The 24,678-nt window shown below is 50.3% G+C and overlaps 1 protein-coding gene across 1 annotated transcript in view; it reads left to right on the forward strand.

Moving 5' to 3' along the window:
• Positions 1 to 22,450, forward strand: part of ITPKB (inositol-trisphosphate 3-kinase B) — a 66,632-nt gene extending 44,182 nt beyond the window's left edge. Inside the window, exons 2-7 of the mRNA XM_008934827.3 lie at positions 6,325 to 6,424; positions 7,042 to 7,255; positions 10,270 to 10,474; positions 15,677 to 15,778; positions 17,276 to 17,347; positions 20,018 to 22,450. Of these exons, the coding sequence (XP_008933075.3) occupies positions 6,325 to 6,424; positions 7,042 to 7,255; positions 10,270 to 10,474; positions 15,677 to 15,778; positions 17,276 to 17,347; positions 20,018 to 20,233 (909 nt within the window). The 3' untranslated portion in view covers positions 20,234 to 22,450. The remainder of the gene's footprint in view (positions 1 to 6,324; positions 6,425 to 7,041; positions 7,256 to 10,269; positions 10,475 to 15,676; positions 15,779 to 17,275; positions 17,348 to 20,017) is intronic.
• Positions 22,451 to 24,678: the final 2,228 nt, after the last annotated feature.

Genomic DNA, 24,678 nt, shown 5'->3' on the forward strand with positions numbered 1-24,678 from the left:
CTCTATCGCACATACTGATCTCTTGCAGACGGCAGAGAGGCACTAGCTTTATCTCTATGACCCTCTACCCTAGATCTTTGGTCTTGGTGGGACAACTCCCTGATCCCACTGGAGAAGAGGGCATTCCTCACAAAGCCGGTGGGGAGTGGCTTCCCTCTTGTGAGAAGCAAAATCGTTCCTGGCTAAAGCAGGACTATTCTGAAAAACAAAGCATCTGAAGTAAAAGAATGCACATATTAGCATTTTTTCTCTCTGTAAAGGTGGTGGAGACCTTGGAAAGTAGCAGATGCTACTACGCCCCAGCAGAAGTTACTATGCCCCAGCAGAAGTTACTGTGCCCCAACAGAAGCTACTATGCCCCAGCAGAAGTTTCTATGCCCCAGCCATCAAAATAATTTATCTAACAGGGCTTAGGAGTTTGGACTAGAATTTCAAGGCACCTAGAAGTGCCTTTCAGTCATCAAACTACATTTCCTTGTATTAACTTTAGTGAAGTCTGATGTTGGGCCTCACTTTATCTTTGCTCAACAACGTCTGTGGGACGTGGGACTGGCATTGCCTCTACCAGGTTTTGGGGAGCTGGTGAAACTTTTATTATATGCCTTGTGTGACTAAACCACGAAATGCCCCCTGATCCAAAGCCCTCCCATTGCCAGCTGCTCCTCTGGCCAAAACAAAGCTATTTAGCTGTTGTGAGGTACAGAAGGGTGAGGATGAGAGGAGTTTGTGTAGGAGGAAGATGATGTAAAATATGGGCTGCCCCTTGCTGCCAGCATCAGGGTCAGTGGTCACAGCCTGTGTGTTGCTGAAGCAGTCACTGGGCTCTCTCTGTTGCTGCCTGGACAGAAGCAGCAGTTCCAAGGGGCTGGAAGATGGCAAAGCAGAGCAGAATATGAGCCCAGCTCTGCACCATGTTAGCTATCACGCTCTGGAGCACGTCACAGATCTGGAATCCTGAGTTTTGGTCACCCAGATTCCAGGATGCCAGGAGAAGGTATTCTGTGGTACCTGCCAGCTCTGCCCCGCTGCCCTCTGCACCCAGCGTCCGGCACAATGAACAAAGCTGGCCTCCTCACCACGGCTGGAGTGACAAGGCTTTTCCCAGTCATGGGAAACAATCATCACTAGGGAAACCTTTACCACTTTTTAAAGACCAAAAGAAAACACATTCATTCTTTTAAACATGGAAAACTAAATGGCCTCTTTTTCCTTGGCTGCATATCCATGGCCGTGGAGCAGGCTGACACGGAGTGAACTCTTTGGCCAAACGCTCCCCCCACTCATTTAGTTATCGAAAAAGAGAGCTCTGTGGTGCAAAAACTCTGCCATTCTCAGCTGCTTGCTGCACTGTTTTTTTAAACCAGAAAGGCTCAGGGCATGAGGAGTGACTTGCCAACCCTCTTACTTGTGAGTGAAACATCTTGGAGCCCTCCTGAGCTGTGCTGAAAGCACTTCCTGCAGGGGCCCCTGTCACCACAGCACTACGGCTTCATTTCTCTTTTTGGAAGAACTGGAAGTGAAGCTCCCTGGAGCAGGGCTTTCTCAAAAGGGAATGGAAAGCCAGGGTGTCACTCATGCAAGTCCCTGAGCTACAGCAACTCCATTGAAGCCAGGGGAAGCAGTGGGCATTGGTGACACTAATGTCTTCTCATAGTTTTCCTCCATCTCTTCTGATCCTAGGCTATTTCAGGATCTTCCTGGGAGAGAGAAGCTGAAGTTCTTTTCAGAATTGAGAAAATCATTAATTTAACACTGCTCCCACTCTTTTCCATCCCCTGCCCCAGCTGTGTAATCTTGCCTCTAACCATGCATGCTCTAGTTAATAAAAAACACTGAAATATAGGTTCAGTTCCTGCTATTTCCAGGAACATTTGGTCCCATAAAACCATAGGAAACCATAATTTCAGCAAATTAAATCAGTTACTGCCTATCTCTCTGGCTGAATGCATGGAAAGGGAAGAGCACCCTGCTGGCTCCATGCATGGGGAGTAACACCAGTCAAATTCCACCAGTGTCCATGCTGGGAAAGGGAGGCAACAGGCAGTCCAAGAAAGGCATGTCTCCTTTGAGCAGACATTAAAGGAATGCCATGTGCAATAGGGAAAATGTACAGTGAGCACGGAGCTCATCAGTCACTTTTTGTTTAATCTATTTAAACACAATATATCCTCTGACCTTCTGGGCTGGCACTAAATTCTCCTATGTTGTTCTTTCCATACGAAGCTCTATTGACAGATGGGGAAAGCCTGGAGTTTGCTTTAAGCTTCAGATAAGTAAAGTTAAACATGCAGCAGATAAAATTGTTTTCCCAGCACTCCTCTCCCACTGACCAATTGTGGGTGCACACTAGGAGGGTTTAATTCCTCTGGCCTGTATCCCACCCCCCGGTCAGGGCACTGTGCTCTGCGGCAAGCAAAAGCTGTAAAAGGGCAGAGGCAGAAGCAGAGGGCTGCAGAAACCCTGGAAAATTCATTTTTAGAGTTGGTTCTGACAGTTGCTGAGCTTCATTTCCATGTAGCAGACTATTACAGAAAATGGTGCTGCTCCTTGCTAAATATATTTCCAGAGTCACTAAATAATTTACTTAGCAGCTAATCAGTTGGCATTTGCTGATGCTAAAGCAGGTTTTAAATTAAAAGTGTCGAATTGCATCAGACACCTCGTGCATGTTCTTTGCTTATACAGGCTCCATGCTTTTGCTTTGTATGCAAGAGTGCAATTGGTCAGCACAGCTTTGTGAATTTTCTGGGAGGTCAAGAAACCACAGAGTTGGATTTGGGGAACAGCAAGGTGCCAGGGTGCCACAAGCAGGTGCAGGCTTTGATCATGCAAAAGAGTTGGAATTGTGCTTCCCTTTCGGCGTGACAACCTGTGAGCTCACTTCCTTGCAGGCAAATGAGAAAAGCACACGTCTGCCCTTCACCAGCATCACTTGGTAACACCACCTACAAAGCTATTTTTTCCAGAATGGTGAAAAATCCTTCAGTCCAAGTCTGGGGAGTTATCACAGGTAACACCTCCATGTACTTACAGCTGTGCCTGTGCTCCTGGATGTGCCAGGAAATAACTCCTTGAAATGTAAACCAAAAGTTACAGAGAAGCCCGGAGGCGATAACCTTATGGTTCCCAACAGGCCGTGTTAAAGAAGATTTCTTTACTGTAAATAGCTTTAATGCTCCTTTTATCTATTAATAGCACCAGGCAGGGCTGGAGGCAGCAGCCCGCTGAGCGCAGAGGGGCTGTTTCCTCCGGGGGGCCGTGGAGTCAGACTGGAGTGGTGTGAACCTTGTGGCTCTGATTTTCCATGGCCAGTTGCAGGAGCCTGACACAGAGTTTGGCATGACCAGAGATCCCAAGCTATCAGCTTTCAGATCTCTGAACACACGTTGGTGTCTGAATAAAGAAGCTCTCAGCCATTCTCAGGGGCTGTGAAGGACCCTCCAGATGGTTAACAGCCACCTAATATCTCTCTTGGACCTCTAGGGAAAATCTAAAGGCTGACTTTTTGGAGCCACTCTTTACCTAGGGAGAATTTTGTTAGCTTCAGGCAAAGGGGGTGGCAAGATCACTGGGGGCATTGACTAGGGTTGCTCCTGTTGCTCCTCCATGGCCCAGACTCCACAGCCTGTTGGCAGCCCCAGAGAGCAGACAGGTGGAGTCATGCAACTGCTGTTTTACTAGAGGAGCTGCCCATTGCAAAACTCGCTGCCTTTTGAGCAATAGGACATTTTGTATAGACACATACACCCCCCAGAAAAATTGGACCCAGCAGGCTGCTCTGCAAAATGAGTTGTGCATGCTGGGCAGTAACATGCCATGGGCTTGAGGGCACAGGATAGCTTTCTTTTGATGAAGCAAATGTTCCCTCATTACACTGGGAGTGGGTTCACTCCCAGTGAAATTTTCCCAAAATTTTCCCAAACGAAAAATCTGATGACTGCTGAAGGAATTGAAGGATTTGGAGAGAGGAATTGGTTCCTCCTCTCTCCTGTAAGTGCCCATGTGGTTGCCCCTGTGAAGTCGGGGGGAAGATGCTGCATGAAGCAGAATTGTGGGTGACCCGTGTGGCAGAGGCAACTGGCCTTGCAGTCAATTTCCATCCTCAATATAAAAAGGTCATTACACACGTCCTTAAAACTGGAGTTGGAAATGCCTGGCCAAAGGTGTGCCTGAAACCGGGTGAAGCCCCAATGAAAAAGTTTTCCTCTGGTGTAAGGGATGGGGATGTGTTATGTGGTCCTCATGCAGCTGTTTCTGTCTCATTCAGCTCAGCAGAAGGGTTGTAGTTGTGTTTTGTGTCTCCAGGGGACTCAGGGTCATTCCCCTGCACTGGGAGCAGTGCTGGAGCAGAGTTCATCGCTCCTGGGAAAACCCTGGCAGGGCCTGCTTTAGGGGCTGCCTTCCTTCATTCTGCCTGCGCTTTGAAGTACCTCAAGGTTTTAGCTATAAAGCTCTAACCACTGGAAAACAAAATCTTGGATTGGGAAGGTGGGTTGCCTTGGCATGTTTCCTGGGACTGAGTGACTTATGATGCTGTGCTGGAAGCTGGGGGAGGATTCCTTGTTTTAGAGGAGGTGGGTCACTCTCGTTTACAGTCCAAACTCCCTCAGAGACCTTTTCTTCCCCCTTTTTTTTCATGACATCAGCCAGGACTTGCTGTTACTATTTTAAAAACAAAAGGAGGGGACACCCCCCCACTTCCCTCCTGCTCTCTGCCAAAAGGAGAACAAAGAACAGCTAAAGCGCACAAGTTCTGGCACTCTCTTTGGAAATAAAAACATTCATCCTCATGTCAGGTAGGGAACTGCCCGACCCCCCTGCCAAAGCAAGCAAGCTGGGCGGCAGAGCAGACCCACGGTGCGGAGAAGCCTGGGCGAAGGGGATGCCCGGTGTCACCCTGTGCTCGGCAGCTCCCTGCCAAACTCCTGCACTGCTGTACCAGTGCCAGGGTGCTCCGGGACGCTCCTGGACACGGGCAGTCCGCCAGGGGAGGGCTACCCTGATCCTGCCAGTGAGGTGGGGGAGGATCTTTCTTCTTCCCCTCTCCCACCCCTGGTCCCTGCTGCTTGGGCAGCCCCTGCATCTCCGTGCGATGTGTCCCAGCTCCCCAGCAGGGCTGGTGCACAGCACAGGGGTCACCCGGTGTGATTTCCACACTTTAGACACTAACATCTTTGTCTGGCTTCTTCCTCGCCATTTAAACATGTCAGCAGTTCCCAGCACGGATTCCTGTGCTGTGAGTTCACCCCCAACAAGCATCCAAACTGCAAGTTGGGGCTGCTGGCTCTTCCCTGCCTGTCTGCGAAGCATTACTGGAACAGGGGCCAGTTCTCCAAGCATGAGGAAGAGATTACTTGGGCTTTCTGGAAGGCTCCCTCCCATGCCTTCAGAGTGGAGCAAATGAGGATAATTTATCTGCAGGCTTCCAGCTGAACCCAGAAGCTTGGAGCAGCCAGAACTACGCTGTCTGTTTGTCCCAGCTCCCACAAGAAGGCATTTTTCCATTGTTGCTGTTGTATATTGTTCACATGATTTGTTTGTGCCATCACCTTCTGGGGCTGAGATAAGAAGTCATCCCCCTGCCTTCTACTGGTGGTGTGTTCCCCAGAACAATCCAGGGAAAAACTCTCTCAGGAAGGAGCCTTTGAAGGAGGCCTTCGTACGTCCAATGCAGCCTTCGTTACAGCCATGTAAATAGCTTTGTGCAATCTATCTGGTGAGAAGCAGAATATGCCAGAAGGGAATTGTTCTCTAAAGTGCAGTTATGGATGGGCCAAAGCGGGCGGATCGGTGCACGTGGGTCACCAGCGTAATGGACACAGCAGCTGCCTTTCAGGGGGAACAAAAGCCAGGCAGTGAGCCTCTCTGTGCCTGTGCGAGCGGCTCTTGTTCCCCACAGGAGCTGGAATTCAGTTTTGTGGCCGGATAGCAATCCTGGGTTCTCTTCTCCGCTCCATCTGCTGTGATCTAATGCGGTGCTCAAGGATGGGTTAATGTCCCTGCTGCTTCTGCAGAGGGATGCAGGGAGCAAAGACAAGGAGGTACGGATGGCTGGGCCCTCTGCAGCAGAAGCAGCCAACTGGAACAACACTGTAACACCATCCACTTTAGTGAAGTTACTCGTGATTTTTGAATGTTGAGGCCCAGCGGCTCTGGCTTGGCGCAGTGCAATGGGAAAAGAGCAGATTGTCTGTTTGCTTCCATCCTGCGCTGGCTCCGGTGCCTCTTTCCCTGTCCAAAACAGCTGCGTGCTGCCTGAAGTGACTTTACAAACAGTAAAGGCTTAAAACATTGCATTCACCTTCATGATTTTTTTCCCTTTAGAGTAAATCATGGCGGAAGATCAAGAATATGGTGCACTGGTCCCCGTTTGTGATGTCTTTCAAGAAGAAGTACCCTTGGATCCAGCTAGCGGGACACGCAGGTACAGAGCATGGGGAGGGGCAGAGTGGTGGAAAGGCTCTTTATTGTCTCAGGTTAATGGGCTTTGTTGGCCTCCATTGCTTCAGACTGCTGCATGAGTGTCACAGCTTGCAGCTCCCACGTCTCTAGTCCAGGAGAGGGACCTATCTAAATGCTAGGAAGGGTGATGTGAAGGTGCAGTGCTCTGGGCTTTCAGTCTCTCAGGGCCAGCAAGTGTTATTGCCACCTTTTTCTCAAGCAACAGAAAGCTGGGTCCTTTGGGTGAGGCCCAAGCCCACCTCACGATCAACAGCAAAGCGGATGATGCTGCCCAGCACAAAGGTGCCCCACACATGAGCCTAGAGACAAAGGTGTGAACCTACTGGAGAGCACACAGAGGCTATGAAGCAAATGTTTTGAGTGCTGCAGGGCAGGTCTCTGCCCTGTTTGAGGTGTGACAGTGCTGGTCATAAACCTCCAGCAATCCCAGCTTTTAAGTCACATCCTGTGGGGACTCTTTTTGAGTTCAAGTGTAAGTGGAGATGCCTCCGAGGTGTTGGGCTGCCCTTCTTGTTTTGAGAAGGCATAACATCATCCCCCATGCAATGCAAGTGCCACATCATCCCTTGTCACTCTCAGGTAGTTTCAAGGCAGCGGCCAACGGCAGGATCCTGAAGAAGCACTGTGAATCCGAGCAGCGCTGCCTCGACCGCCTGATGAACGATGTCCTGAAGCCGTATGTTCCTGCCTACCACGGCGACGTTGTCAAGGATGGGGAGCGATACAACCAGATGGAAGATCTGCTGGCTGAATTTGACTGCCCCTGTGTTATGGACTGCAAAATGGGGGTCAGGTGAGTGGCTTTGGGGACATTATGTGAGTTTTAAGATGGGATACCCAAAGCAAATGCATCTCCTGGGTAAAACTGCCTGAAACATGCAGGTAAGAACACCAGGCTCATCTGTCTTCAGGAAAAGCTAAGCCAACAGCATGAGGGAGAGAGCCATGGGGAAGCCTGGGTATGGGAAGGACGCATCAGGCTCCTTCCTTCTCTGCTTGTTGACTGTCCTGCATGCTGGGAAAGTGGTTTGGTGTGTTGGAAGGGACAGCACTCTGTTTGGGTTTAGGTATATCAGAATGGCACAGTAGCTTTTAGGAGTATGGAAGCCTTCCTCTCTCTGCCACATGAGAACACAGTCATGGGGCAGGGACCAAAAGGTGTGGGAGATCCTGTCCAGGGTTCCAGGGGGGTGAAATAAAGACGCTTGAATGGCACAACTTCAGTGAGCAAGAAACTTTCCCTCTGCTCTCGCTTTGCTCCTTTGCGCACTGGAGGGATAAAATGCGTGTGCTAAGTAGTTTAGTGCCTTTCATGCAAAGCTCTTGAAACGTTTCCTAACAGATGAGCAACATTACCCGTGTCCTTCTCAAGAACCATCTACAGATACTCCAGGATCCCAGGCTGCAGCCACTTGGCCAGCAGTAGCTTCTGAGTGAGCGGTGCCACAGCTGACAAGGGTGTCCAGAGCAAATGTGAGCGGGGTTAGTGACCCCAGGTGGCTGCCAGTTTTGGAGCAGCTTCAGGCCACCATTCGGCCCTGGATCTGCTGCAGGCTGGCGACAGGGCGGGTTGAGACCCCCCTCACTGGCGAAGACGCAGCCCAGACGTGGTGGAGACACTTGCGCTGCTGGAAAAGCTGATGCTTTCTGTGGGAGGGAGGAATCTTTTTTTTCCCCTCCTGAGCTCCCGATGTGAAACTCGAACTGGCGCGTTGGGCTGTCGGCAGGGAAGAGGCAAGGAATAATTTCCACCCGAGGGGCGGAGAGAAGGGCAGGGGGCCCCGCGCAGCCACGTGGCCCTGGCTGGCACATACCATGTTGCTGTGGGAAGGAGACAGGACCCACTCTGGACCCAGAGACAACAGCCACCAGAAGAAGACCTGCTGGTCATGCTGCCCAGGTGTTCCTGCAGCTGTCTGTGGGAGGAAGAAAGCCTCCCACGAACAGATCACAGGCTGGGTGATTTGTGCACCTGTGGTTTTGGGGCTCAGGCAAGCAGAACAGGCAAGGGGGCACATGTACTGGGCCTCATCATCCTTAAGTAAGATGGTGCTGTGGGAAGAGCTTGTAAGGGAGGGTGAATTGAGTTAATGCTATGGAGTGGGGCATCCCCATGGCCGAGCAAATAATCTAAACCTGAAGGCTATAAACCTGTCATCTGAGCCAGGCAGACGCAGGTTTGGTTTTTTTCTGCCAACCTGGCTTTGGGATGCAGCAGCCTACTCCAGTTGCTCTTAAACAAAACTTTCCCTTTCTTAAGCCCTGGTGATGGTTCAAGCCTGAGGCGACAGGGGGGACAAAGCCACAGACTTAGGTGATCTCTCATTCTCCTCGGGAGGAAATCTGAGGAGCATGACCAGTGCTTGTAGCACAGTGCTGCTTTATTGTGCTGTTTTATTCCATGTGTCCCAAAATCATGGGTTTGGTGATCTCAGCCAAAGACTTTAATTTCTTTCATCTGCAGTATTTTTCACAGGGACTGATGCCCTGGAGATGTCTGCTCAGTGATCAGTGCTTGCCCTAAGTAAAGGCACCATTTTCCCTTGCTAAGCCTGTGGGAGACACAGGAACATTGTCCCACATACTCTGCCTAGAATCCTTTCTGTGTGTTTTGTTTGGTTCTGGAGATGAACCAAGCATGAAGTGCTGGGATTTTGGCATGGGCATGGGCAGAGGGCACTGTCCCTCTGCAGAGCTGGGCATGGCTAGTGGGAAGGGTAGAGCAGTTTGGATTTGGGGGGAAGGAGGTGACAGGGTCATTCCTGTGTCCTTTTGCTGGGACATCTCACCCAACTTGGTTAGTTGTTTGAGGAGAGCCTGGACACTTGCCAGGCTGAGCCAGGGCAGGTTTGGAAGCTGCCAGATGAACTCCATAGTGGTTTATTACTGCTGCAGGAAGTATTACTTTGTGGATGACAGTTTTCTGCATGCCAGAGTGCAGAACTTCACCAGTGTGCTCCTCTGAAGGATGCATAAAACCAAGGTCTTTGCACGCTCCTTTACACCTTCCGTTCTCCTTCCCCCATTCCTCCATCCCAGCTGCACCCCCTGGTCTGGGGGTGATGGTAAGCACCTGGCCAAGGCTGCATCCCTTCCTCTGCTCCATCTTGCAGAGAAAGCTTTTGCTAGATAGTCCACTTAAAACAGACCTATACTGGGCAAAATCATCATCAGTGGAACAGCCCTGCATGAAAACAGCCCATTTAGCAGCCAGTGAGGCTGAGCCCTCATGGTGCACAGAGTGGGGGGACAGAAAAGCAAAGGAGAGGCACAGGAGTGGCTTTGGCCCACGATGGCCAACCCTCTGAGAGAGCTGCAGGTAATGCTGAGGGCTGGGTTACGTGGTAACCTCCTTCTTGCCTTCAATTCAGCTGGGTCCCAGAGTTTGTGGGCCATTTCCTGGGCACATTTTGAAAGCCATGTTTAGTTTGTGAGAGCCAAGTCACTGCTCAGGGTTCCTGAGCATTGGGGAACAGGCCCCCCCAGACAAAGGGTGGCAGCAGGAGGCTGCCAGTGGGGCAGCAGCAAGGCCCTGAGCACCTGTGAGAAAAACTTCCCTTGTTATTGCCAAACTGGTTGTGATTCCTCGATGAACTGAAAAGATAGCAGGTGTTGATGATGGAGCGATAATTAAATCAGGATCAATTCACCTGCAATGAGGCTTGCTCCATTATTTCCTATGCTGCTCTACTCCTTAGAGATCAGCTATCTTGGATAAGCCTGATTTCTGGGGTAAGGGCTGTCTGTGGGTATATGGCACCTCGTGTGGCCCTGCTAATACACCCCCCCCCACACTGCTCCTTGCAGAACGTACTTGGAGGAGGAGCTGATAAAGGCCCGGAAGAAGCCCAGCCTGAGGAAGGACATGTACCAGAAGATGATTGAGGTGGATCCTGATGCCCCTACAGAGGAGGAGAACGTGCTGCGGGCAGTAACCAAGCCCCGCTACATGCAGTGGAGGGAGACCATCAGCTCGACCGCCACACTGGGCTTCAGGATCGAGGGGATAAAGGTGAGTCTGCTCCAGTTGTGCAGAGCAGGGGCATCAGCTGCTGGGAGTGCTCAGTAACCAAACTCACTCACAGAGGTACACATGCAGCGTGCTGGTGGCAAGACTGTGTCACATCTGGACACGCCCAGTGTCTGCAGCCAAGCTACCACCCAGGCACCTCACCTGGGGCAGTGCTGCTCTTGTGAGCTTACAGCTGAGCTCAGGGCATCCATGCAAGAGGACAGTTTTAGCCATAATCTCATTAAATCAGCTGCTTGCTTGATTTCCCTAACTGCAAAATGCAAAGTGCCATCCTCCAACTTGAAGACTCAAATTAGTTGTTTGCTTTTAATACTACCGTGCCACTTGGCTGAGCCATTAATCCAAATCCCAGCTTGAACATGTGCTGGTCTGTGAGCTTAGCCACAGTCAGTAAGGAGGGTGTATTTACATGCCTGGCCAGAAGAATTCAGCAACTGAGCCCTCTGAAATGGGGCGAACACACGCAGCAGCACTTTCTGTTGGCACCTGCACACACATGTAACCTGCTGGCTGTGCTTGCTCAGAGCAGCGCTCACATTTCTGGAGATTCCTGATGGGATGCTTTTCCCAGGAGATTTTCTCCTGGTGAGCAGGCTTTGCAGTGAAAGAGGTGTCTGGAATGGCACTTGAACAGAGTTAGGTCTGTAACCGCAGAGCAGTTGCATTAGTGATACTACTTGCATGAACATTAGCAATGGCATATGCCTTCTGATAGCCAGCCAACATGAATTAAAGGTAATATCACACTTGAGCCAAGGGTTTCATTGCATGCCTGGGCATGGCATTGGCTTGGCAGCCAAGAGGAGCTCAGTCAAGTTGTGTTTGCAGTAATTCAGGCTTGGGCTGCTGCTGAGGGCCCAGGTGGTAGCTCCAGGCAGCCACTTGCTCTTAGTGGAAGCAATGGCCCAATTTTTACATGTGTCTTGGTTAGAGGAGTTTCTTGATCACAGATAATTCTTCTCCTCTCTGAGTCATAGAGGATTGTCCCAGAGTGCCCATCTGGGTCTCCGTGGCCTTAAACTCCTGCACCTCTCCTGCTTGGAGATAGCAGTGTCAAAATTATAGAATTAAAACAAATTAAGCCATTCCCTAGTAAAGCCCTGAAACCAGATTTTGTAGACTTTCTTGGTAGTGTTTCACTTCACCAAATAGCAAACAAATGCAGGTAGTAGACCATGGATTTAAAAGCTGATCAGCAGGAGTGGGTCACTCGGAGCTGCTGCTTCCTATTACCCACAGTCCAAACCGCTGATGGACTGGGAGTTGTCACCTCCTCTGTGCATATTGCACACAGGGAGGAAGGTACCTTCTTCATTTAACTCTTTCAGTGGCCAGCAGAGGACAGTGCATTTAGCTCAGCCATTCTCAGAAACCCCAGGAGCAGCCCTTGGGCTAAGCCCCTTTCAAGAGTTTCCTGTCAAGCAATGTGAGGCGCTCCTGTCCATCCCATGCCTCTGCCTGGGATGCTGCCAGTCGTGCTCCCCCATAACAGCTTTCTGCAGTGCCTATAGAAAGCTGCCTGTAGGCAGCTCACACAGCTCTTCCCTGATCTCCCCAGCTCTCCCAAAGACCCTTTTCTGCCATGAGTGTCCATTAATACGCCGTGAGCTGCTCTGTTTCAGGACAACCCTTTGCCTAGTTCCCACTGCTGATGTTTTGCTGGTGTTTATTTTAAAACTGCGGCCGTATAAAGAAGGACTGAACCAGTCGGGACCAAAGCTCCCATGCACTGTTTCTTCTCCCTGCTTTCTTTGTATAATCAGAAATATCTGCCTATTAATAGTCCAACATGATATATCCTTGGCCTCCAGTGGTGCTTCTCAGTCTGTGATCTGGGGAAGTTTAGGGGGCTTTACAACAGGAGCAGGTCATACGTGAACCACCTGAAATGAAAAACGTATAAAAAACCCAAATCACATTCCCACAGAAGAAAAAAAACTACTGTAAAGGGAAATAAAATCCACAACTGAGTGGTGAGGTTTCTGCCTCTGTTTTAGCTGCCCATAAGTGAGTTGCTGCCCAATCTGAGCAGTGGATTTTTTTCAAAGTGTTGAAGCAGCCCTTTAATTGAAAAATGTTGAGAAGTACTGGCCTCCAGCAGTATTCCTGCTGCTGCTGCTAGGGGCTGACTAATTTGATCAAGGCTCTAATTACTGTAATTCTCCTTAAATCCCTCAGCTTCTGGGTTATTTTCCCCTAAGCTAAAGCATTAGCAGTTCATGCTGTTTCGCGGCTGGCTTTTTTTCCAACAGGGCTGTAGAGCTGGCTGTGCTGTATCCCTGTTGTTTGCCCTATTTCTGAGGTTGAGTCCTTGCGTTAAGGAAAGTGCCTTTGGTGCCCTGGCTGTCTCTCCATGTTATATTTCCTGCTGAGGATGCTTCCCTGGAAAGAGCAGGAGTGAATCTGCCCTGCCCCTTGCTCATGGCTGGAGGCTGGTAAAGGAGAGTACCTTGAAGTGAAAGGGAAGGACAGGATTTGGCCCTGGGCACAAGGGCTGGAAGGGGTCACACAGGAAGGAGAGGAACGGTGGTAGCCTTTGGGATAGCATTGACAGGTAAGGTGAACAGGCAGCTCAGGGCTGGGAAGAAGGATGGAAACCCTTTCCTGGCCGAGCTCTCCCTTTCCCAGATGGCCTTGAGGATCCAGTTTTTCCTCTTTAAAATGGAAATTTTCCTCTGCTAAAGGAGATAATGACACTCATCTAACTTTCTGGCGTAGCTTGAAACTGTTGGAAACAGTAGCTATTAATAAAATTTCCATGCTAAAAGTAATACAAGTGATCCCTGGTGACCCAGTTGAAGTTTGCTGGAGCTCATTGCAAAAGTGACACTTCTGAGCTCCTCATCTGCTCTGAGCATCACTCACACTGCCTGCAGCAAGGCCACGGTGGGATGGTATTCCCCAGGGCTGGAATGTCTTCAGGGTCCCAAAACCAGCCCTGAAAGCCTTCAGCTGACTTTCCCAAGACAGGCAGCTTGCAAGCCCCATCCGAGGTCAGACACAGTGCTGGAGGGAGATCTGGCTGACCCGGACCCTGCCTGGGTGACGCCAGAGTGAACTGGAATCACTGATGGGGCGGAGGTTGCAATAGTCCTTATCAGCCCCCCTCACATTTCTCCTGCATGGAAGCCAGCCCCCTCGGGGCTCAGACACCTGTAAATGTTATGGCAGTTGTCAGCCTCATGGCAGAAACGTCTGGCTGGGCAAGGAAACCGCGGGAGGCGGGTAGTGATGGGAGCAGCACTGCGGATAGGCTGTTTGGCTTTCCTGAAGCTGAGACTGCCTTATCTGAAAGACCATCTGTGATTTTCATTTATTTTTAGGAGCACTTAGAAGTCCATCTCCTTTCTTGGATGCTTTGTGGAAAGTTGTGCTCTTTATATGTGAAATGAGTGCTGTGGCACTTCTCCAGATTGATATGGATCATCCCCCTGGGAGAGGGTGGATTGGTTTCTCAGCTGCCACATCAGGGCTCACGTGAGGGACATAAAGCAGCCTGGTGCCCTCCCCCTGTACATCGCACACGTGTCACCATTGGCCACACTGTGTCCAGCCTTGGATGGGGCTTGTGAGCTGCCTGTCTTGGGAAAGTTGGGTGAAGGCCTCCTGCCCGTGCTGCTGCAGGGACACAGCTGAAAGTAGGGAGCCTGGCTCTATTTGGTCCATTGTTAAGAGGGCTGCTGCGGCGAGGAGTCTCCCTGGGCACTGCCAATACATGCTCTGCCAGCCATTAGCCTTGCTTTTATACCCCGTGACAGGATGGTGGTCAGGCTGGGTCTGGGGTGGTTTGAAGCTGGTTGCATTGGTTGCAATCCATGCAAAGTTTTTCCCGGAGTTTTTCTTTTAATACGTTGCTTTTGTTATCACTTTTGTTAATGCTTGCACAAAACACAAGTTAGAAGCTTAAGTGTGCTGTGTGTTTCATCCCATGTGTTGGTTTGGTGCTGGGCTTGCCTTGCCCAGCTCTCCACAGCCTGAGTACTCAACCTTCCCCCCCAAGCTGGACTGTTCACCATGCCCACAGCCAACCTTCTGTACAGGGGATGTACATTGCCCCATCACAGGGCATTTTGCTGAGTGGGTCTCAAATCTCCAGGGCAGGTGATTCATTGTACCTTCTTCCTCCCCCAGGCCTGCTCTGCTTCTTCATCCTTACTTCATCTTCCCCAGCCCACAGGATGTCTTTTTGGCCCCTATCCTTCACTCTATTGTGTGCAAACAAGCTGTCCAGAGCAGTGGGATGGAGCTCTGCAACAGAGCTATGAGCAGAAGCATATGTGGTTTAAAATAGCCCCTGTATCCAGGAAGCGGGATCTACCTGCCTGTCCCGCAGCCCCTCCAGACAATGAAATGTGCTGATGTAAAAATCAGAGCCCAGGAGGATCAGGGAAATGGGGAGAGACCTACAAAGCTGCCCAAAGGTTCAGACAGGAACTGCTGGGTCAGGGCTGAGTGTCATCCCTGCAGTGGACCAAGCCATGCCAACCCCATGGCAGGTCAAGGACAGATGTGCCTCTGGGAAATAGATGGAGGAGAGCACAAAGCTGCTTGCTGCGTCTCAGTGCCAGGCTGCTGCCTTTGAGGGTTTGCAATCCATGGACTATCAAAGGACTAGTTAGGCCAGACAGCCATGGGACTTGCTCCTTGCCTTCATCTCCTTGCTGCAGCGGTCCATGAAGGACTTCACATTTTGTGCCTGCTCCTGAGATGTTGTCTCCATCCACACTCAGTTTTGTCCTGTTGTGATCGTGCTTTGCTGTCCTACCCAAGCCAGTGAGGCAGCCCAAGGCTGGTGTCAGCACCTGCGCTCAGCCACAGCAGTGATGGGAAGCTATTTGGGCACAGAAACACCAGAAACAGGTAGTCTCCAGCCTGTGCTGGCAGTGAGCACCAGGTCCATGAGAGGGAGCTTGTCCACATTGCCAGTGACCTTGGCAAGTGTGTAATGATGGAGAGCTGCTGTTTGCATTAGAGGTCAATGCATCGGGGCTGTGGGATAGTTTGGGATGTTCAAGGCAGAGAGCTGCTGCCTCTGCTCACCCCTGCTCCATAGACAGATCCTCCAGCTGCCAAAAATGATGGTTGCATCCTACTCAGGAATATGCATGGCTGCTGAAACACCTAGTCCTGCCCCAACTCCCTCCCTCCCCATCCCACTCACCACTCTCCTGTCTTTTCCAGAAAGAGGACGGCACTGTGAACCGGGACTTCAAGAAGACACGGACAAAGGAACAAGTCATGGAGGCCTTCAGGGAGTTCACCAGAGGGAACAGGAACGTTTTGGTGAGTGGGGGATGCTGGGAGGACTCCCTGGAGAGGGCTTCTCCCACAGAGGCTGGCCTCAGCTCCCTGCCCTGCAGGGCTGAAGCCTGAGCAATTTCTCTTAAAAAAACCTGAGAAATAGCGAAGAGAAAGACTATCCAAGTGCAGAGGTGAGGGAAGAACTGAGAAGGGACATGTTGGTGGCAACAGCATTACTTGAGACAGGTCTGAGTCTGCTGATGATAGTCAAGAGTTGGCTTCCAAAACCCACTGTGGAGTCACAGCCATGTTCTGCCCCTCCTCCGTGGGTCTGATGGCCACTTCCAAGCCCACTCCTTACCCCCAGGCAGGGGCTCCCAGCCTGGCATAATGTGCATAATGCCCTGTGCTCGGTCTCGCAGAAGGGTGGCCCTGCGCCAGGCACCCTTCACATGGGCAAGCCACCGTCAGCATTTTCCAAGTTTCCCTATGTTGCCAGGAGAATAAGAGATGTAGCTGTAAACAATTTACACCAACTGTGTCAAATATCCTGTTAGACAAAGCGCTCTCATTTTAAGCTGTACTGTAAAAAGTCTCCAAAGGCAAGGCTTGAACTGGAGTGGCCCTTGGCACTACCTCCTTCAAACCAGCATGTTCACTTTGACGAGGGTTACCCTGGGAGTATTCCTGGATCTGAAAATGAAATTGCCTGGCTGTATTTTATCCCCAGAGAACTTGGAGCACACTCACACCATCATGCTGTGGCTCTGGATGGGGCTTCTTGGCCAAAGCATTTTAATACAGTGATCCTCACATCTCTACTTGCAGGTGTGTTACAGTGCCCAGATACCCGCTGTTTGTGTCCTCTTGTGCTTAGTCCTTCTAAATAAACCCCAAAATCAAATTACCAGTGGGGCCCCCTGAAAACATTTAGTGCCTTCCAGCAATTTACCAGGATACTCAAACAGACTCACGGGTCTTGACCTGCGTGTGGACTCTTGTGAAAGCCCTTCTGCCTATGGGACCAACTCTGCAGAAGTGCTGATATGGAGTTACAGAAGTGTCTTATGATATTTGACTGACTGAGTGATAAAACGACAGATGAGGTGAAGACTTGACCTATTAAAAGGGTGCAGAGGAGAGAAAAAACCAGTGTGGCTGTGCATACACAGCAGTGACAGCTGAATTAGCTGTTCCCTCCTTGGGAGCACCATGGATGCAGTGGGGAGAGTCTGCAGAAAGCACTGTTTCAGCAAAAGCAAATACTTTCACTAAGTTTTGGAAGGCACAGGATACTGTAGAAGCCAAAAGGATAAGTGGATCACAAAAAGAAGGGGATACCCTCTGAGGGGACAGGTCTGTGGGAGGATGCTGAGTGCAGGGTGGCTGAAGAACACCCTTGGCCTCTCTCCATACAAACATAGTATCATGGAGATGATGCTGGGAAGAGGTGACTTTCCTGTCTGCCCCATGCAGCAGTTTTTATGTAGGTTTCCTCAGCACTGAAGTCTTGGTTTGTTTTGTTTTTTGTAATTCCAGAACAGTTACCTTAACCGGTTGAAGGGTATCCGCGCTACCCTGGAGACATCCCCATTCTTCAAGTGCCATGAGGTAATACTCTTGTTTAGATAGATCTGCCTAGAAAGGCAAACTGTTTAATCTCAGCTTGTGCAAGGAGAGAAGTCAAAGTCAGAGGCTGTAAATATCTATCATTTTGATTTCATTCTTATATCCATATTTTCATAGCCCTGTTTATCTAGTACTTATGTGCAAATACAGATGATGACAGATACAATGTTTATGCATTTGACATGAGCTCAAATCTACTGAAGACCAATGTTCATACAGATTAAAAGCTATCTAGGAGGAACTCAGGCTGCTTATGGATTTACATGACAGGGAGAAATCCCTAGTGTAAAAGTGGGGTTTCCTGGAGAGAAATGGCTGTTTCAATGTGCTTCAGGTATCATTTGGCTGCCAGTTGCTCCATGTGATCAAACAGGGCTTCGACACAGCCATAAATTGCAGCTATCCCAAGCCTGGCTTTCATGAGCTGGTTGGGGCACCACAGTAAGAACTCTTCCTTTCGAAGGATTTTCCTACAGAAATGACTGTCCATGATACCAACTTTTTCCACAGTGAAAATTCAGTTCTGATGGGAAAACAAAGATGAAATGCCACTTTTTTTTGGCCATTTCAGGAACTGAAATGCTCGACAATTTAATGAAATAACTTTATTGATTTAGCACTGGTGAAGAATACTTGCTATTCCATCTACCTAAGAAAACATGAGAGCACGTGTTGTCACATGTTGTCACATGTTGTCTATGGGCAAAGGAGCCTCATAGGAGCCTTTGACTCACAGGGCTCAGGAGCCACAGCTCCAAGAGCCCAGTGTCCTTCAGCCAGAGCCGCATGAGCCACCTCGGCTCTGGCCACACACGGAGAGTCCTGCTGGGAGCTGGAGGCAGATGGGGCCATGCCTTCTGATGGCAGTGCCTGTAAGGCAATTGGAAGGGAAATGTCAAAACTGAGGGTTTCAGGTCAGTTCAACACAGGAAACAAAATGCTCCCTGAAACCGAGTGCCAGGGTTTCATTTGAAAACACAGAAACAAAGCAGCCTTTCAAAGGAGGTTTTGAAAGGAGTTTCCACTCCTTAAAAATTAAAAAGCAGCAGCTTTGACTTTCCATCCCGCATCAAGATGAAGCCCAGCAGAAGGCCTGCCGTGCTCTGTGTGTCCCTTCATGGGGCCCTTGCTGCGCAGGGCTCCTCTGAGGAGCTGCAGGACAATTTGGCAGCCCAGGACAGGCAAGCAAAGAACGTCAGCAAAAGGCTCTTCTTTAAAATTAAAATGCTTTCTTCCTGGCCAAGAAAGAGGCTTAGAAGGAGGAGAGATGTAGGTAAGCATTTCTCAGAAATAATACATAACTCTGGACCTTGGATGTTTTCCCAATGCACTGCAGGAAAAAGCCTCCTCAAAAATGTAAATTCATAACAGCTTTTGCAAACAGTACATGCTTCCCATTCAAAACCCTTGTCTAAAGGCAAACCTCAAGCTAAACCCTGCTGATAGCATGAATGTGGGAGTCCCGAGTAATGTTGTTGCTGCTGTTGTGGAGGGCTGACAGCAACTGGATTCTCCTCCACGTACATATGGGACACTTGTGGCTTTTAGTTCACTGCATTACCTCTGCTACTGCCCTTTCACTCCTGTTACCAAGGTCCCTATTTGTGATACAAGGGCAAGTGAGTTTGTACTCCACCAATTCATGCACACCAGAGAGAATTTGGGAAGCAGTCTCCATTTGGGACAGCTCTGAAGCACATCCGTTGGTGCTTTTCTGGAGAAACCCCTGCTAAAATCTTTTGACTAGAGGAGCAGATTCTGCATAAGAGCACGATGGTGACTGGCCCAATACTGATACATGTTCCTTAAGCACTGGGAAGTCACAGCAGAGCTGCTGCTGCGTGTCAGCCTGGCTGGGACTGTGAGCCGGGATGGGCCAGGGTCCTGAGCTGGGGGTACTCACCTGCTGATCATCTCTCTGCTCCATGGCTGGTGACCGTGGCTCTTGGGGTCTTGTCCCACTGCAGGAGGTCTTGAGACTTCTGCTGTCAGCCCAAATGCCCCTGTGGGCTTCCCACAGTTGCCCAGGCCAACACTTGCTGCAGGATTTTCCAAAGGCTGATCAGGATGTGAAAGAGTCCTTCAAAGCAGACGAAGCTGTCAGTGCAGTCAGGGAAAATGAAATCTGTGTGCATGCAGCTCTGTACCTTGCACCCCCAGAGTGCTGTGAAAGCCAGGAAGATATTCTAGGGGGGATCTGAGTGTAATTGAATAGAGACAACATGTTGCAAGGAACTTGTACTTGGAGCATCCCCATCCCTGCAGTCATGTCTGCAGGGCTGGAGAGTGAACAGCACAAGGTAATCACAAAGAAACAGCTTTGGGAAAAATTCCCTTCTGAAGGCTGAGACAATTCATCTCATTCCTTCCTAGGGGACTTTGGCTCAGTTTCCAAAATAATATCTCTGTCTTTCATGCCTGTGTTTTTCTGATCTTTTGCTAAGACCTGACATTTGTATGAGTAAATCAGCTTGTCCCAATGCCCGATTTGCATGTGTAAACACAACCAGCAGCACCCAGAGCTTGCTTTTGCTCGTGCAAAACTGCAGCAGATCTCTTGTAAGTGCAACCTGAGATAAGGCGTCTGAAAGCCCCAAAGCTGTCTGAGAATGAGCAACAGAAGCACCACTAATTCATCTCCTCTCTCCGCAGGTAATTGGGAGCTCCCTCCTCTTCATTCATGACAAGCAGGAACAGGCCAAAGTCTGGATGATTGACTTTGGGAAAACCACCCCACTGCCGGAGGGACAAGTTCTCCAGCACAACGTGCCCTGGGTGGAAGGGAACAGAGAGGACGGCTACCTCTGGGGACTGGACAACCTCATTCAGATCCTGACAGAGTTGTCCCAGAGCGAAGACTTGCATTAAAGCCACACGTCCAACTCTGCCACTACCCCCAGCCTGCCCCCGACTGACTCTTCTGAACTGCACTACAAGACACTTTCCAGTCCTTGCCCTTCCCATTTGAAAGCTATACTCTCCCTATTTAATGTTTTTGTTGTGGTTTCTTAGGTTGTCTTGGTTGTTTTTTTTTTTCCCCCCTCTCCTTGTAAATAGAGAGCTAACCTGCCAGAACAAAAGCTGAACTTGAAACCTTGCCTTTGCAGAGTCAGTGGGAGCAGGCAGCTGTGCCTGCTGGGAGCAGCCCGGAGGGGTTGCTCAGGCAAGCGCATGCTTTGCCTGTCGCGCTTTGGTCTCTTGCGCAGCCTGATTTTAAGAGGGCTGGCTGAGGAAGGAGCCTCTCCCTGCACTGGGATCGGTAGCTTCGTCCTGAAAACACTCAGTGGCCATGCCCAGGACCCTCTAGCAGCTCAGGTGTGTGAGCAAGGTGTGGAGATGGTGAAGGACACTGGGGTGGGATCTCGTTAGTTGTCTTTGCCAGCACCTTTCAGCCTAGAGAACTGGCTGTGCCAGGTCCTTAAGAGCTGCTAGAAGGGCAGATTTGTGGGGGTTTTGTGCTGTAGACATCCCGTAGAGGTTGCTTAGTTATTTTTGAGTGGCACTGAAGGGTGAGTGTTTCTCTCCTGCTGCAGAGCCTTGTAGCTGGGCACAGGTATTGCCATGGCCAGGTGCTTCCCACCCACATCCCCCACACAGGGTGTCCTGGTGGATAACACTTTGAAATCCTCTCTAGACCCTCAGCTCCCCTGCTAGCAGCTGCTTCCAGCCTACATTAGCTAGGGTCTGCAATCCTCCTTAGCTGGGAAAAATTGCTTATAAAGGACTACTATGAGACCAAAAGTAGCCATCTGGGTTGATCAGGTTTTTTTGCCAGCAGCCGAGCACGTGTGTAGGGGCCATGCCTCCAATGCCCACACCTGGCCCAGGGCAACCCTCACACCTGGAGCATCTCCATAACTTTTATCTTCAGCAGACAAAGGGTTACAGCAGCAAAGCATCTCCCGGGTTAGTCACCAGGAGCTTGGCAAAGCAGAGTTGGGGTCAAGCATGCCCATGCCTTCCCCTTTTTTCCTCAGAGCTGGCTGACTGCCACTGCACTGGCTTCCCAGCCTGCTCAGGCTCTGTGGATGGCCTCTGCACTCCTGATCCTGCAAAAACACCCAGTTCCCTGTTTAGGGCGGAGGCTATTTTTTAACTTCCTGGAACATTTGAACTAAGCGGCGGCAGGGCTGGCTCACTAAAGGTCATCCATCGAGAGGACGGCAGGGAGGGGAGTCTGTGGGGCAAGGCAGGAGTCCCTCAAGTTGAGGACAGAAGGAGTTTGCAGTGCAGGAGGTGGTGCAGGAGCTTGACAGCCACGAGTCCCTCACCTGCTCCATCCCCAAACCCACTGTCTCATTTTGGAGCTCCAGAGCCCCTCTGCCATAGGTCAGTGGGTCCAGCACCCTCAGTGGGGGAGATCTCCTAGCAGCAATAAGGAGGAGGAGGAGTTGGCAGCCGAGCCGTCTGCAGCTATGCCCCAGCCTCTTTCCCAAGGACTGAAGTTTCCTAAGGTTTTTCTCGGTTCATATCTCACCAGACAGGTGTCTTTTGCTCATTGGATGTCATTGTAAATGGTTGCACTGTTTTAGCTCCTTGCCAGGCTTTCTAGAATAGCCCATGTGGAAGTGCCTTATAGACTTGCCTCTGTTCCATTAGTGTCATGGAAAAGGTTGGGGTTTTTTTAAGTTATATTTATTTTCATCCCATTTTAATTGCACAAAACACTAAAATTTAATGCATGGAATCCCTCTTTTGGTTTTTTTTTTAAACTGTTTTTAGTTTTTAAACCATCCCTTTTCCAGCTTTGGAGAAAGGGTGTGAACAGATACGCATAGCTATGTACCACTTACTGCTGTACTTTAGCTTCGAGCTGCTCTTATATATGTACATTATTTTTTAAACCTGTTTATAAACCAGAGTTCTTGCTTTGTGGCTTCAGAAGAAGCAGATTGTTGTTCCTCTCAGATGTCTTATGCCTTCCTGGAGGCTGGAATGGTTGATGTGAGGGATTCTCCCTGCTCCCACCACACCTCTCAGTCATTGGGTAATACAGAAGAAAATCCAAACCGGTCTGGAACGCCAACGCACAGTGCCTGTAAAAAAGTCCTGTAACATTGCAAATAAAGGCATATGGGAAGCATTCCCCTGGTGTGCAGTCTGTGTCTGCCCTGCACAGCTTGTGGCAGCCTGGGAACAACCTTTCATGTCCATGATGATTTAGGGGTGGAATTGGCTTCCAGCTGCATAAAAGCAAGAGTAGGGAAGGACCCTGCACTAGGGACAGATCCTCACAAACAGGAACTGACTTTGCAGGGAGCAGGGGTGGGGGGGAAGCAGACTTGGGGTTGTGGGGGGGCCCCAGGCTCGGTGGGGGGCACCCTGGGAGGGGCCTGACAGGGAAGCCCACTGAAGCCAGCTCCACACCAGGAATTTTTTTTCATGTTTTCTTGCAAACACTGTGTTGTGGCTCCCACTGAGTGGTTCCCAAGTGCCACCCTGTGATTTCTGCACCGGAGAATACCAAAGCACCCAGGAGCATCAGAGCTGCCTGGCACGGCCAAGCACTTCCCCTCCTCCTCTCCCTCTCAGCCGCAGTGGGCAGGGCTAGAGGGAGCACTTTGGACCAAAGGCCACAAAAAAAAGAAACAGATTGTTTCTTTACTGAAGGAGAAATCAAGTTGTAGAGTGTGGAGGCAGCTCCATTCCCTTCTGGTTGTTTCTGCAAGCACAGGACAGCAGGAGCCTGGCTGAGGGAGGTGGGTGGGCTGCCCCACACCACAGGAAAGCCAGATTTAATGCCCAGACCCCCAGGAGCAGCGCAGCCTGGGGACCAGCCCTGGCTTACCATGGCTCCCCTAAAACAACCTGCAGGAGAAACCCGGCGTAGAATTTGCTTGAAGACTAGAAACCTCTTGTTTCTAGGAGGTAGAGCTGGCAGTATAAATGAAATAAGGCTGCTCTCCGTACACCAGCGGTCTCTCGTGGGCTGCGAGAAAGCCAACACGTTTCCTGTCTGGCTGCCATGCACGCTCCTGCAGCACCTTTTCCGACAGTGTTTTACTTATTGCTCCAGTTTTTGTGGGCCACCGAGAGTCTCTCTGGTATGTGACTCCTCTTCCTACCTTTGGAGAAAAACAAAAACCCCCAAAACTTACCCAGCTGCACTCTGAAATGCAAAACCAGAAGGGAAGGAATAAGAACCTCAACCCTGTTCTACAAAAACTTCTCTTGAGAGTTAAGGAAACACCACAACATCACGGTGAAGACGGAAAGGGAATAAGCCAGAGAAAGAAACCCATTGTGACAGAGTGCTGGCATCTGCTGACCCTGAGGTTTATGCTTGGGGTTGGGAAGGGGTAGGTCCTTCCCAAGAGCTTGGCTTGCCCCTCCACCTGGCTTTACTACACCCCCTAAAACAAAGCCTAGGGCTCCCTGACTCTTTGGGGATTAATAAACTAAATGATTCATAAACTCAGCATAGAGAAGAGAGGACAGCACTTACAATAATGGAACAAAGTGAACTAGACACTGCTGAGGCTTCTACTCTTATGGAACAGAGCCTCCCAGCATCTCCAGCAGTGCTGGGAGGTATAAGGCAGGCTACTCAGACTATAGGTGAGGAGGGGGCAGCTCCCTTCCTTCGTCATTATCTTGTTACATACTACTTGCCAGAAAGAGCCAACTATAAATCAGGGGGTGCTGGTGGCCAACTGGGAGTGGCGACCTCTGAAAATGCAGGATTTTACTGTGATGGTTGATAGGGGGCTGAGGCTCGTATGTTCCAGGCTGTTCACAGCACAAGCTGGTGGGGTTTTGGGGGTCTCTGGGAAGCCTCTCTAGAGGGATTTTACCCCTGCCAAGGCCCCCCCCCCAGCCAGAGCCGCTGCCCTGAGAAAGGGCTGGAGGGGATTGCATTGCCTGAGCAGTGAGACCTCAGAAGGAGGGTCCTAAACTATTTAAGACCACCTAAGTACTGCTGGCCATAAACTGAAGGTGTGAGGAGACTGGGGAATCCCAGCCGTACCAGGGACAGTTCTCTTATGCAGAGGTGTGGAGTGATGAAGTGCTCACATTTTGGGGCTGGTGCTGCCAGTAATGGGCTTTTCCCCCTGGAAAGCCCTCACTGCTGCCCCAGGGTAAGGTGGTTCTGGCAGCTTGGAATTTGGCAATAGACCCTTTGGATTTCATTCAGGACCCCCATGTCACCCTGCCCAGTGCAGCTGGGGAAAGTGGGAGTGAGAGGGTTGCCAGGGTGGGAAAGCTCCTGCCTTTGTGGTGCTGCAGGGGATGCGTGGCCGGGAGAACACGGGGGCACCATGGCAGGGGTGGCTTAGCAGGGCGGTGACAGGACGGCCAAATAGCATCCAAGT

The sequence above is a fragment of the Manacus vitellinus genome, unplaced genomic scaffold (assembly GCF_001715985.3).
Source record: "Manacus vitellinus isolate BGI_N305 unplaced genomic scaffold, ASM171598v3 scaffold_8_pilon, whole genome shotgun sequence".
In the NCBI taxonomy this organism is placed as follows: Eukaryota; Metazoa; Chordata; class Aves; order Passeriformes; family Pipridae; genus Manacus; species Manacus vitellinus.